General features: G+C 62.3%; 1 protein-coding gene across 1 annotated transcript in view; it reads right to left on the reverse strand.

Annotated features, from left to right (window-relative positions):
- The window catches only part of SCN10A (sodium voltage-gated channel alpha subunit 10), a 90,222-nt gene that overhangs the window by 7,697 nt on the left and 68,952 nt on the right, over window positions 1-13,573 (reverse strand). Inside the window, exons 17-25 of the mRNA XM_089331375.1 lie at window positions 12,992-13,114; window positions 11,443-11,566; window positions 10,469-10,623; window positions 8,299-8,472; window positions 7,447-7,569; window positions 6,017-6,301; window positions 4,756-4,809; window positions 3,925-4,062; window positions 2,105-2,209 (exon numbers count right to left, since the gene is read on the reverse strand). Coding sequence (XP_089187501.1) covers window positions 2,105-2,209; window positions 3,925-4,062; window positions 4,756-4,809; window positions 6,017-6,301; window positions 7,447-7,569; window positions 8,299-8,472; window positions 10,469-10,623; window positions 11,443-11,566; window positions 12,992-13,114 — 1,281 coding nt within the window. The remainder of the gene's footprint in view (window positions 1-2,104; window positions 2,210-3,924; window positions 4,063-4,755; window positions 4,810-6,016; window positions 6,302-7,446; window positions 7,570-8,298; window positions 8,473-10,468; window positions 10,624-11,442; window positions 11,567-12,991; window positions 13,115-13,573) is intronic.

The raw sequence follows: 13,573 nt of genomic DNA on the forward strand, positions 1-13,573 counted from the left end.
GCCCTGGGCTGAAAACACGTCTTCCTACTCAAAGGCCACCACTGTCTCTGCCCCAACACCACAGGGTAAGGGTCAGGCCCGGCTTCCTCCTTGTTCCCCACTGTCCCCAAGCCCTGTGTTTGTCCCGTGTCACATAAAACCCTTCCTCCCCTGGAGCTGGTCACCTGCTCACCACCACCCCCTACCGGCCTCCTGGTCCCTTTGCTTTGCTGCTGATGGGTCAGGCTTTTGGTCACACTTGTCTTCTCTTGGCTGTCGCCACTCTTCTGACATTTATGTGGATGTCGCTCAGTCCTTGGCTCCTTAGGTAAACCTGCAGTGACTTAGCCACTCTTCACGTTAATTAAACTCTTCCTGAGGCTCCAACTACAGCTGTGGTCTCTCCCCACGTTCACAGCTAGGTTTGCTGAAAGAGCTGTGCAAACCCCTTGCCTCCTATTCGTTGCCCAACACTGTTCTGGCCCCCATCCTGCCACTGACGCGGTTCTCGCTAAGACCTCTGACGACTCCTGTGCAATCCAAGGGGGCCTTGCTGGACGCTGCTTCACATCTCTTTGACCTTGAAGCTCCCTGCCATGTTTTCCTTCACATCTGACTCTGATTTTTGCTTGCCCTTCAGGCTGCTTTTTAAAAAGGATTTATTTATAGGGCACAGCGAGAGAGAGAGAGAGAGAGAGAAAGAGAGAATGAGAGCCAGAGAGAGGTCTTCCATCCACTGGTTCACTCCCCGAATGGCCGCAACAGCTGGAGCTGGGCTGATCCAAAGCCAGGAGCCAGCAGTGGTCTCCAGGTGGATGTAGGGCCCCAAGCACTTGGGCCATCTTCTACTGCTGTCCCAGGCCATTAGCAGGGAGCTGGATTGAAAGTGGAGCAGCCTGGACACAGACTGGTGCCCACATGGGATGCCTGCGGTGTAGGCAGTGGCGTGACCCACTCCAGCACAACGCTGGCCCCCAGGCTGCCTTTTCAAGTCTCCTCCGCCCCACTTTCGGACACTGCAGTCCCCGAGGCTCCACTGCGGGCATCTTTGCCCTTCCCTCTGTTCTTTCTCCCTCCAGCCCGGCACTCCTCCGGCCCGGGAATTAGCACATGTGTGGTTTCTGCTAGATTTGTCCCTGTCCCCGGGGTGTATTCTATTTTTTTTTTTTTGACAGGCAGAGTGGACAGTGAGAGAGAGACAGAGAGAAAGGTCTTCCTTTGCCGTTGGTTCACCCTCCAATGGCCACCGCAGCTGGCATGCTGCGGCCGGTGCACCGCGCTGATCTGATGGCAGGAGCCAGGTGCTTCTCCTGGTCTCTCACGGGGTGCAGGGCCCAAGCACTTGGACCATCCTCCACTGCCCTCCGGGGCCACAGCAGAGAGCTGGCCTGGAAGAGGGGCAACTGGGACAGAATCTGGCGCCCCGACCGGGACTAGAACCCGGTGTGCCGGTGCTGCAAGGCGGAGGATTAGCCTAGTGAGCCGTGGTGCCGGCCCCGGGGTGTATTCTCTGAGTGCAGGCACTTGGTTCCCCTTGTTCACTGCGCTAACCCTGGGTCCCCACAGTGCCTGGCGAATGCGCGGAAGACAGAGTGGGCCGCTCTGAGTGGTCTACACCTCAGTACGATGCACCAGCCGCCCTACCAGGTTGGATTACCCTTCCCGCTGCACACGGGTACCTGTTGCATACATGCTAGGTGCAGGGCTGTGCGCGGGTGTCTGTGAGGGAGACCAGGGAGCCGTCAGGGGCTGTCAGAGCAGGGAGCCTGCGGCGAGGCTCACTTGGCCTCTGCGTCGTGGTGGGAGGGCTGCCCCTGCTGGCTTATAGCGAGCTGTCAGACTCAAAAGGACGTGGGCCCATGCACAGCTGCCGCCTCACAGCTCTCCCGGGGCTGGAGGGGGTCGTCCCCCATCTGTTGAGGGGGCTCTGCCTTCCGCAGGTCTGTCTGGAGCCCCTGTAGGGGCCACATCCATCCCAGACCAGAGCTGTTTACAAACTCCTCAGGCCTGGGGCCTGGGAGTCCTCATCGCCCCATCTCCAAACTCCACCCTGTTCTCCTGTGCAGACTGCGCTGGCCGGGAGAGGCGGTCGGGCTGGGGCCACAGACACGACGCTGGGCCTCACCAGGGGCCGCGGGATGGGCTTCTGGGGCTTCTTGGAGCCCAGCTTCTTCATGGCGTTGTAGTACTTCTTCTGCTCCTCCGTCATGAAGATGTCCTGGCCCCCTAGGTGCACGAGAGGGCCACACTCTGTTACTAACACAACAGGAACCCCCGGGGAGCATGCTGGAGGGGGAGGTCCATGCCGGCGTCTCCCCTCCTCTGCGGAGAGACACGCCGAGCCCAGGACCGGGGGCGTCTTGCTTGGGTGCCTCAAGCAATGGCAGAGCTGTGGGGCTGGGGCCAACCGGGCTTTCCCGTGCGGGTCTCTGAAGCAGAGCTGGTTTCTGTTCTCCGGGGACCCAGAGGGGCTGCCTGGATACACGAGAGGGAGGGCCTGGGAGCTGGACTCCAGGGGAGGGACTTGCTTGTTCCCATCTGAGCCTTGGGCCCAACCCTCTTGCAGTGAAACTCACTGGGCTTCTTGCCAAGGGGCCAGAGCTTCCCGCAGGGCCTCTGGAGCAAGCCCTGTGGGGCTCAGCCCCTCTGGCGAGGAGCTGGGGACATCCGTGGCCTTCTCCCCGGGTCTCGGCCTCAGAGGCACCGTGGCCCGTTCTCCCGAGGCCCTGCCGACTGCACTCCCTGGGCTGCTGCAGTGGTAGAAATCTCATCGTGCGAGTTTTCTTTACGGATCCCGCGGGCGTGCTGCACCCCACCCCTCTCCTTGCACCTTCCAACAGGATTTGAAACCACCCATTTCAGAAGGATGTTGGCACAGATGGGTCACTGCACGTGCTGGAGGAGTGCCGAGTTCCGTGGGGCCGGGAAGGGATGTTGGGCAACTTCTGGACACAAGCGCGGGGCAGCACTGAGATCTGTGCTGGAAAACTCTACTCCTGAGACCGCTTCTGCAGCAAAGGCCTCCTGGAGAGGACTCGGGGGGACACCGTGGACCCCTGGCTCTGCCACTAACGAGGCCAGCTGTGTCCCTGCTTCTGTCCCCTCACCTTGAAGGGGAGAGGGGCCGCTGCCGTGAGTTCAAAGCCTAGGTTCTGATGAGCGGGCACTGTCGTGCTGAGCCCCCGTAGGGCAGCCACAGACCTGTCCTGCCCACTTCGGATGCCCCGGACCTGGTCGGCAGGACGCCTGCCTTGCTGGATGTGTCCTAGTGACCCCTGGCTCTGAGTGTCCACTCCTGAACTGGGCTCTGTTTACCTGAGACTTGGGGAGATGTGCGATGTGGCCGGCAGGGGACTGAGTCAGGAAGGCCAGCCCGGGCGCCCGCGGAGCCGGAGGTGTCACCCCTCACGCTCCGATCTAAAGTGGCGCCCCACCAGCCTGAGGGGCAGGGAGGGTGGCACGGGGGCCTGGGCTCGCCTGCACTGGTCTCACGGCTGGAATATCAAATACGAGAGGTTGGCTGGGATTGGGTGCTGACCAGCCAGTGGGATCAGGCCCTCCCCGGGCGAGTCAGACAGTGAATGGAGGTAAGACAGGGACTCTGCTGGGCCCGGGGCCCCGGCTCTGCCTGTGCCATCCCAACCCAGCCCTTGGAGGGGCCAGAGCCTCAAACAAAGCTGGGGCCGCAGCCCCTTCTCTCCCGATGCTGCCCACGGGGTCCCACCTGTGCCAGTGGGAGGACTGGGGACCCAGGGCGGGGGAGGGGAGGGGTGGCGTGGCCACGGGAGGAACGCAAATGTCCCAGCAGTGGACAGGGGCGAGGGCTTGGCCAGGGCAGGTGGTGTTGGTGCTGAAGGCCAGAGCCGGGTCAGGCGCCAAGGGCTGCGAGTGGTCTCCAGGCCAAGGCTGAGTCCCTGTGGGCAGAAGCACCCAGGCCCCACTTATCTTTTTCTTCTGTTGATTGAAGTTGTCAATTATGACCCCAACAAAGAGATTCAGGGTGAAGAAGCCTCCGAAAATGATGAAGATGACAAAGTACAGGTACATGTACAGGTTTTCCTCCCACTTGGGCTGGCTGTTGACCTGTGAGCAGACGAGGTGGGTAAGGGGAGGGGCTGGCCCGAACGCCCACCTGAGACAGGCCATTCACCTGGGAGCGGAGCTGGGGAGGCAGGAATGGGCGCGGGGGGAAGCAGCAGGAGCCCAGAAAGGCTAGCGGGAGGGGTGTGGCTGCACGGGCGGCCACGGCGGGCAGCTGTGGAGGACGCGGCTCAGCCACGCACCCCAGAGCATTCGGGAATTTTCTGTAGTCTCACCAGACTTGTGCATGAGGGCCGCCCACGCGGACCTCGAATCTCCCTCTTTCTGGGGGTGCTGAGCCAGCCCAGAACACTCCGCAGGCACCGGAAGAGCAGCCTGCCAGGAGCCCAGGTGGGCCAGGCCGTGGGGGCAGGCACGTCCGGCGGCTGCCACGGCCTGAGAGGCTCCGCCCCCGGCAGTACCTCCCCACCTGGCTCCCGCCCAGGGAACTCCTGCACACACACTGCCTGTTCCGTTACCTGGTGCTTGCTTCCCTCTGGGAGGAGCAGAGGCGTGTGTATGGGAGGGGACGGGGTGGGCTTGGACACCGACAGAGGGACCACTGCACACTGCGCACACAGGGATGGCGTGAGGCTGCTCCGGCACCAAGGCCACCTTCCGCTCTTGTCAAGGACAGACCGGCATGGGTGGGACACGGGCAGAGGAAGGCTGGGGGCACAGCGGGCTTGGACTCACGTCTCGGGAATCAACAGCCGCGTACATGATTTCCATCCAGCCCTTGAAGGTTGCCTGGAAATGCGGAGCAGAGGCCTGTCAGTGTCTGTCCCTCTGCCTGCCCAGACCCTCCCTGGTGAGTGGGGGAAGGCACCCAGCTAAGGAGTCTTGAGGAGCAAGGGGCTCGGCAGCTCATGTGGCTTTCGGGACAATAAACTGACGCTGGGGCCAGCGGTGGCACGGTGGGCTTCTGCCCTTGCGATGCCGGTATTCCCTATCAGAGTGCCGACGTGCATCCCACTGCTCCCCTTCTCATCCAGATTCCTGCTAATGTGCCTAGCCTAGGCCCGAGTGCTTGAGTCCTGGCTACCACACCGGAGGCCTGGGTGGAGCTCCTGGCTCTGGCTACCTGCAGGCATTTGGGGAGTGAACCTGCAGCTCGCTCGCTCGCTCTCTCTCGCCTTTCAGATAAGTAATTCTTATAAAAAGCAGACATGGAGACATGCACAATGGGGCATGGACTACATGTCTGGCTCTCCAGTCAGCTGCTCCCAGGCTGCTTCGTGACCCTGGTCGAGTCTCCCTGTCTTGGGACTCAGATTTGCTCAGCCACGTTCGCACTTGCTGCACAGGCCATCAGCACGGGCTGTCTCCCCGCCTGGAACGGAAGCCACCCACACTACCGTCTCCAGTTTAGTGTTTGTGAGTTCCTGCACGTGGGCGTGCCCTCTTGCACCCTGAGCCTCCTGGAGCACTTGCTGGGCTGTTTCTGTTCATTTACTTGGGTTTTTCTCATAAAACATCGGCCCCTGGAGCCCGGGCTGCACTGTGTCCCCGAGGGGAAAGCACAGCACGCGGCACAGCAGAGCTGCTCAGTGGACGTGGGAACAAACGGCAGCAGGCAGGGCTCCTGGGTAACTGGATGAACGAGTGGGAGGTGGCACGGCTGCATCGGAGGCTGGCGTCAGCGTGAGGCGTCGTACAATACGCCGACTCGGAAGTCACGACTGCTCAGGGACCATGTGGGTCGGAAGACAGAGACCTGGCTGCACCTGTCCGCTCTGCACAGGTGGTGTTGTCTGAGCGGTCACACGTGCGATTCCTGGCAGCCCCAGCCCTTCACGCTCCTCCCCCACTGCACCACTGTGAGGCCATGCTGCAGCTTGCAGGACAGAGAAGGCCCTTGGCTCTCCCTCCCCACCCTGGCAAAACCCCACGGGCATCTCCTGCCAGGCCCCGAGCAGCTGAAGGGAGAGGTGCAGCTGGCTGCCAGCTGACTCACCACCTGGAGCAGCGCGAGGTAGCCCATGGCAACGTTATCAAAGTTGACTTTGACGTTGACCCAGAAGAGCTTGCGAGAGTCATTGTGAGCCATACAGTCAGACTTGTTGTCCACAATGGAGAACGGCACCGTGGAAAACACTTCCTCGGTGGTGTTGATGCACTTCCAAAACTTGCCAGCGAACAGGTTCACGCCCATGATGCTGAAGATGAGCCAGAAGATGAGGCAGACGAGGAGGACGTTCATGATGGACGGGATGGCGCCCACCAGGGCATCCACCACCACCTGGTAAAAACAGGACAGGGCCTAGAACACTCAAATGCAGCCGGAACTCCCTCCTGCGGGGCCCCATTGACTCCTGTGCTGCCCGAGCCGGCAGGCTCTGAAGGCAGCCAGAGAAATGCGCTAACTAGCGCACCAGCAAGCTCAGGCTCGGACTTCCTTCCCTAAACCTGATCTGGGCAGGTCTCCGTGTCTCCCTCAGCACCGAGGAGAAAGAGGGGCTGGCAAGCACACACTCACTCGTTTGGGGATGTGTGTGCATGTGTGTGTGCGCATGTGCACCTGTGTGCATGTGTGTGTGTGTGCGCATGTGCGTGTTTGTGTGTGCACAGGTGTGTGTGCGCACGTGTGCGTGCATGTGTGTGTGCGTGTGTGTGTGTTTCACTGCACTTGCACAGTCTTCTGGGACCTCGCGTTGTTCCCTTTCAATACCACACACACAATGCAGTGTCAAGCACGCTGTGGTCAAGAGTCAGTGCACATCTGAATCCGTGTTCATAAGCCTGCTCATTTGTGAGTCAGCAAACAAGAACCTGGATGCAAAACGAAATGCATTTCAAGCCACTTCAATCTCTAGCTTCACGCGCTTGTAAAGGCACAAGTCAGTTTCAAAAGCCCCTGCTGTCTGAGCCAAGGGTGTAGACACAGCGTGAAACCTCACTCTCTGCCCCCTCTGAGGGCCAGCCTGGGTGGGGGGGGAGAGCAAGGTGGGGGCTGAGGATGTGGGTCAGGAAGGGGATGGAGGAGGGGGGGAAGGCCACAGGGCCAGGTGGGTGCCGATGGCTGGTGCTGAGCTGATGAGTGGGAGAGCAGCGACCGTGTGATGGAAACACAGAGAACCTGGCGGGTTCTGAGGACAATGACAGCGAGAACAAGAGCGGAGCTGGGATGCCTGTGGGGCCACGCGTGGGCATCACCGCCTAAGAGCAGGAGGGGGTGGGGCCTGAGTCCCGGCAGATGGGATGTGTCTGGGTGAGAAGGGAGAACGAGGGAGGCAGGCTGTGCAGCACCACGCCCGCCAGGGCAGGAAGCGGAGCCGCAGTGCCGACCTCCGACCTTCGGCCTTCGTGGTCGGGCCCGGAGCTTAGGGTGGGTGCTGTGGGGGTGTCGGGGGGCCTGGGCTCCCAGCTGCTCCGCGGTGGTCTTACCCGCATGCCTTCAAATCGAGACAGGGCGCGCAGCGGGCGCAGGGCGCGGAGGGTCCGCAGGGCTTTGATGGACTCCACATCCGAGTACTTCAGGATCTTGGCGATGAGGCTTGTCAGGGAGATCTGCGAGGGGCAGAGAGAGGGAGCATCGGCCTCGGGGGAGGAGGCGGGTGTCTCATCCCGCGTCCCCCCGCCCTTGGCTCCCTCTGTGCCATGGTCCTCCTTTATCACAGATCTGAGCCCCGGGCAAGGGACGCTCAGCCACCACACGGCCACCCTGGCCAGGTCTGTGCCCCAGCTCCTAGCTGCTGAGTCAAGTCTGTCTTTCCCTTCCAGGACCTTGACTGTCAGCAGCTCCGGGCTTCCCTGCGTCTGGCCTTGTCAACAGGTACAAGGTCAAGACCCTTGAGGGCCTCACGTGTCAGCTTGACTTGGCTATAAAAGTGCAGAGGAGCAGTGGGCTTTCTGGATGGAGGCCCAAGAATTGAGCTGCCCGGGCACTGAGGGCGCCATGGTGTCAGGACTTCACGGTGCCCGGGCACTGAGGGCGCCATGGTGTCAGGACTCCGTGCTGCCTGGGCACTGAGGGCGCCATGGTGTCAGGACTTCACGGTGCCCGGGCACTGGGGGCACCATGGTGTCAGGACTTCACGGTGCCCGGGCACTGAGGGCGCCATGGTGTCAGGACTCCGTGCTGCCTGGCCCTTACCTGCACGGGTATGCAAGGTTCCTCTCAGACTCCTTGCTCAGTGCTCCTGGCTATTTGGAGTCGCCTTGGCACTCGCCACAGCCAGGAGTCAGAGGGCAGGCCCCAGCCCCAGCCGCGCCCCCCCCCCCCCCCCCGGCACTCACGGCCACGATGAGGAAGTCCAGCCAGCACCAGGCGTTGGTGAAGTACTTCTTGAAGCCGTAGGCCACCCACTTGAGCACCATCTCCAGCACGAAGACGAAGGTGAACACCCGGTCCGTGTACTCCAGCAGGGCCTGCACCGTGGGCTTCTTGTCCAGGTAGCAGTCTTCAAAGGCCTGGGGGGAGGGGCAGGACAGGCTGCCGGCTGGGCCCCACGTGGGGGCCGGCGTGGCCCTGTGTGCCGTGGGGCGGTGCTGGAGGCTCGGGCAGAGACCAGCTGCGGCGCTGCGAGCCAGCGGGGATGCAGGCAGCCCTGTCGATGCCTTGCAGGGCTGCGAAAGCAGGTGGGGAGGGAAAGCTGTTCGCTGGCGTTTTGGAAGTGAACTAAAGGGAGCCTGGGGTTGGATTAGAAGGAAAGGCGTCTGGGGATAGTCCCGGACAGCTCTCAGAAATGAGTGAAAGCTGGCACCGAACCCGCCGGGGGGGGGATGCCTTGGGGCCGCGCCGTGGACGGTGGGTTAAAGCCCCAGTGCAGGTATCCCACAGAGCTGAGGGCATGGCACAAGGGCCGGGCCCACCTGGACGCTGTGCAGGCTGACGGCAGTCAGCCCGCGGGGGCTGGGCATCACCCGCAGGCGGGCTCTTCCCCGCTCCTCTGCTCCTCTGGGGGGCTTCACCAAGATGGGGGCACAAGGAACCCGCTCTGGCCTGCGCTGGGGTGGGGGCTGGTTGCACACCCTGGGGAGCACAGCCAGGAAGGAGCTGGTTGCAGCCCTCGCACGCAGGGGTCTGGAAGCTCTTGCTGCGAGACCCTGCTGAGACAGGACCAAATGCACAGGGGGTCTTCTGTTCAAAGGGCGCCGGATTCTGTGCAGGGAAGCGTGGGGAGGAGCCGTGCCAAGAGCTTCCTGAGTGCAAGTCTGTGAGTGACAGGAAATGGGCGAGTTTTCCCACTGCCCTTTGCTGTCATTTCCAAGTTCTTTTCCTTTGCGCTTCACGTCGTCAGACGAAGACTCCTGCCACTTTTAAAAGGTGAATGCATAAGGAAGACGAAGTTTGGTGTGGGGCTGTGTGGTCCCTTGGGGATGGAGATGGGGGTGCTGGGGTGGCTGCTGCGAGATCTGAGGCCCTCTTGGGAAGGGAGGGGCAGGAGGCGGTGGCTGGCTGAGAGGAGGGGGGGAGCGCAGGAGAGCACTGTGCTCCAGGCCAGGAGGGCCATCCCACCCCTGCCCTGTGCAGGCCAACGTGCAGCTCCCGGCCCTGCAGCCTGCTCCGTCGCCCTGGAGACAGGGCCCTGGCCCTGCCCTGCCCCCTGCTGCCCCGTGTGGCTCATGGCTGGCAGTGCAGGCACCACTGGTAACTTGCTGGGGATGTGCAGTCTAGGCCATGCTACAGCTCGTCCTACTCAGAATCTGCCTCTTCATCAGCTCCCCAGGTGAGGGAAGGAGAGGGAGAGGGAGCGCAGGTAAGCCCTACCATCTGACGGCTCGCTCTCCAAAGGACTACAGCGGCTGAGGCTGAGCCAGGCTGAGGCCAGGAACCAGGAACTCAACCAGGGACCCCCACTTGGGTGGCAGGGACCCAGCTACCTGGGCCGACACTGCTGCCTCCCATGGTGTGCACTGCCAGGAGGCTGGGATTGGGCGTGAGGCTGGGACCTGAACCCAGGCTCTGTGAAGTGGCCAAACGTCTGTCTCCTCGGCACCCCAGAAGGGGTCACACCTGGGGAGGTGCCACTGCAGCGATGTTCCGTGAGCTTGCAAGGCCAAAGAGCAGTTGCAGGTGGATGGACAAGGCAAGGAAGGACGGTCCTGTTTGTCAGAGGCCAGCAGCTTTGGGAGGTCAGAGGCTGGGAGGCCAGGGACTTTGGGATCAAATAAAGGCAAAGTTAGATTTTGCGGCTGATAAGCTGGGTGACCTTGAGCAAGCCCCTTGACCCTTTTGTCTTGGTTTCTCCAGCTCTAACGTGGAAAGCACACATTCAGGGCCTGGCATGCTTGTAGCCAGGGTTAGCAGGCCCTAACACGGGCACCTGCCATGCTCTGGGCCCTCATGCTGGCCTGTGGCTCTCCTCGCAGGCACAGGCCGGGGGAGCCCTTGGATGCAGCTCCAGGGCCTCTGGGTTGGAAGACCCCACCTGGAGGGCTCTGGGGCAGACGCCCCCTCCCTTACCAGCGCCCCACTGCTGAGCAGGATCATGAAGATGATGAAGCTCTCGAACCAGCTGTGCTCCACGATGCGGTAGCAGGTCTTGCGCACCTGCCAGCCCACGGCCCACGGGAACTTGGCAGTGTTCACTTTGCAACAAGGACAGCGGCGAAGGCAGCCTGTGGGGACAGGTGGCCGATGGTGGGTGTCCCATTAGGCAAAGACGACCACTTCTGCTGTAGCCCCACAGAAAGACCCCTGTCCTGGGAAACTCACTCACAGCCCTTTGGGTGAGAAGCCTCTCTCGGAATATGGGAGCAAAGCGTTTCCTCCCAGGCCGTCCTACAGCCCAGCGCCTCAGGCGTTCCTCTGGTCTTGGCCACTCTGTCGTCCTGCCCAGCCTCCTCCTCACGGACACACCAGTGGTCTGTGTCCTTAGCCCCCACCCCAGGTCCCTGGGAACCTGGCAAGCCAGCGGCTGTGGGCTGGAGCCGTCTGAGGGGCTGTGCCTTGAACCCATGCCTAACCGAGGGGTCACCATGTGGCCGGGATGAGGCCTGCGTCAACTGGAACTAGAAGTGCGTTCGTTTTTCTTCCCATTTGTATTTTGTAAAATCGAGGCTGCAATGACTGTTGCGTGAACTGTCTGCTTAGGTGTTCATGGTACGAACACATGCTGAGAAAGGGTGCGTCGGAGACAGGCTCTGCCTTGAGTGACAGAAGCATGGAGGGAGCCTCGCGCGGGTCCCTCACGCCCGCATAAGCATTTATGGCGGCGGCTCCCTCTCCCCGGTGCCCAGGGTGGCTGGTTTGTCACTCGGGGAGGGCTTTCTAAGTGCACCGGGGAAGACGTGTGCTGTGTCCGATGTGGCGTGAGAGGCAGGCAGCTCTGCCAGCTGCCGCGCCTCGTGGCACTCGTGTCTGGTGCTGGTGCCCTGAGCCTGTTTGCCTCCCGTGGAGCCGACAGCGCCGGGTGCTGGCCCAGGCTGCCGCTTTACCGTCTGTGAAGCAGTCCTCTGGCTCTTCCAGGTCATCCGCCAGCTCCGGGATCTTGCGCAGGATCTCCTCAGGATCCAGGCAGTCCACCGTGCTGCCCTCCGAGGAGCTGGTGTCCTCCACGCCCTGTGGGCAGAGGCCCAAGGCAGTGAACTCAGCTCTGGGGGGGGCCGGTCACTGCAGGCTCAGCCAGGGGCTGGCAGGAGCACCGAGGGCGTGGGTTCCCGCAGCTGCACCTGCCGGGCACCCCTTGTGTGTTGGGTGCCCCACAGTGGAGGCCCCGGGCACTGACCCTGGTGTGGAGCTCAGGCTCAGCTGTGCACAGCGGAGACCTCTGGGCCCTGATGGAGCTGGCGACGGCCCGAGACACCGTAATTACGCCCATGAAGACTCCTGGCTCTCGCTGGACTTGAATATTTAATCAGGGAGCAATGCTGCAGGGCCTCTGCTGCCCTCCTGGCAGCGCCAGCCTGTAATGTCTGCTGACCAATTCAATTAGGAGTCGGAGCTGTTCTCCCATTAGTACACCCGATAGCCTGGCTAATGGATCCAAATGCTGGGGTCGGTCCCCGTCTGTCGCAGCCAGGCCCCTCCCTGCCTGGCCAGGGTCATGGACAGGAACACAGGAACAAAGCCAGCACCGAGGCGTGTGCTGATAGCGGAGTGCTTGGATTACGTGGAAGGGCCCAGGCCACGCGTGTGCGGGATGGGCCGGCCCCGCCCAGTGGGGACCAAACCGCCTCCAGCTCCCACCGCAGCCACTCTTTGGCCCTGTCCTGCTGTGGTCAGCCTCACCTGAGGCACACAGCCCGTGGCTGATGGGCTCGGGGGGCTCTGGGGTGGATGATGGCTTCCTCACCTTGGCCTAGCCTGGGCCTGTCCTGCAGGCAGTTCTCGGTGGCCAGCTGACCAGATTCTTGATTCTAATACCTGGGGTATTAGAGCTGCCAGCCCTTCATGGACGCGGGGTGCCTGACAGCTGGCTGTCTTCAGAGACTCGCAAGTGGCACGGCTTATTTTTACCTCTTGTAAGGCATCCCTCAGCCCTGACGGGATGGGGACAAAAGACTGCCGGGAGGTGGGAGGTGTCGGGGAGGCTTCTCCGTGGGCGCCTCCGGCTTTTATCGGCTGGCTCCGAGAGATGGCTGCCTTTCCTTGGGAGTCGTCTTTTGTTTCTGCTTCCTTGGCTGTCACTCTCTGGGCACCTGCTCTGAGCTACACCTCTGACACGCGCCCTCTCATCTGAGCTTCCAAGTCACCTACGCAGCAGGCACTGCCGGCCTGCTTCTCAGATGAAGAGACCGAGGTTCAGAGCGCCCCCCAGCTGCCGCACGGCCCCCTCTGCCTTCCTGTCCCCACGCCGGCCTGGGCAGGGCGGGGATGCTGAGGCCCTGCTGCCGAGCCAGAGGCTGGGGGGACTTAGAAGGTCCCCAGGACCAGAAGTGAGGCACAGGGTTGGGTGCAGTCTGCAGCGCTCCGCGCCGCCCCCGCTTTGGGGCCCTGCTCGGGGCCCGGCCTGCGCCCACCTCCTCGGGGCGCTCACATACCTACCTCTGCGGGCACCTGAAGCGCGTCCTCGTCGGCCCGCTTCTCCCGCAGGTACGGGGCCAGGTCCTCGGAAGATGTCCCAGAGCCAGGGCTCCCGGGTGCCCCGACTTGCTGCAGCTGTTTCTGCTGGGGAGAGGGGGTTCCAGCTGGGTGCTTGGGCCACCCTTGGTGACCACTTCCCCAGTGGACGAGCTCGCTCCCGGCACCCGTGGGCTTCATGTGTGCAGCCACCACACAGACAGGCACAGCCTGCGTGCTGCGTGCTGCGTGCTGCGTGCTGCGTGCTGTGTCTGGCTCTGTGTCTGGCTCCTGGCTCCGTCAGAAGCCGTGCGAGCTCGGGAGAACCATGCGTCCTCCCTGCTCATCTCCCACCTGCAACCCTGAGATGGCAGGATCCAGCGCTCCGCGGTTCTGACGAAACGCGCCCACGTTTATGAAACACCACTCTGCCACGGCACTAGGCTCAGCTGGTGCTGCCTGTGCCGGGTATTCCTTGTCCAGGAGTGAGACTGGGTGTGGACCTGGTCACCCGGAGCACCCCAACTCCCAAAGTGACTGAAAATGCCCACAGAGTTCCTGTCCTTC

This window comes from Oryctolagus cuniculus, chromosome 4 (assembly GCF_051225735.1).
Source record: "Oryctolagus cuniculus isolate XC-2025 breed Fujian yellow rabbit chromosome 4, ASM5122573v1, whole genome shotgun sequence".
NCBI lineage: Eukaryota > Metazoa > Chordata > Mammalia > Lagomorpha > Leporidae > Oryctolagus > Oryctolagus cuniculus.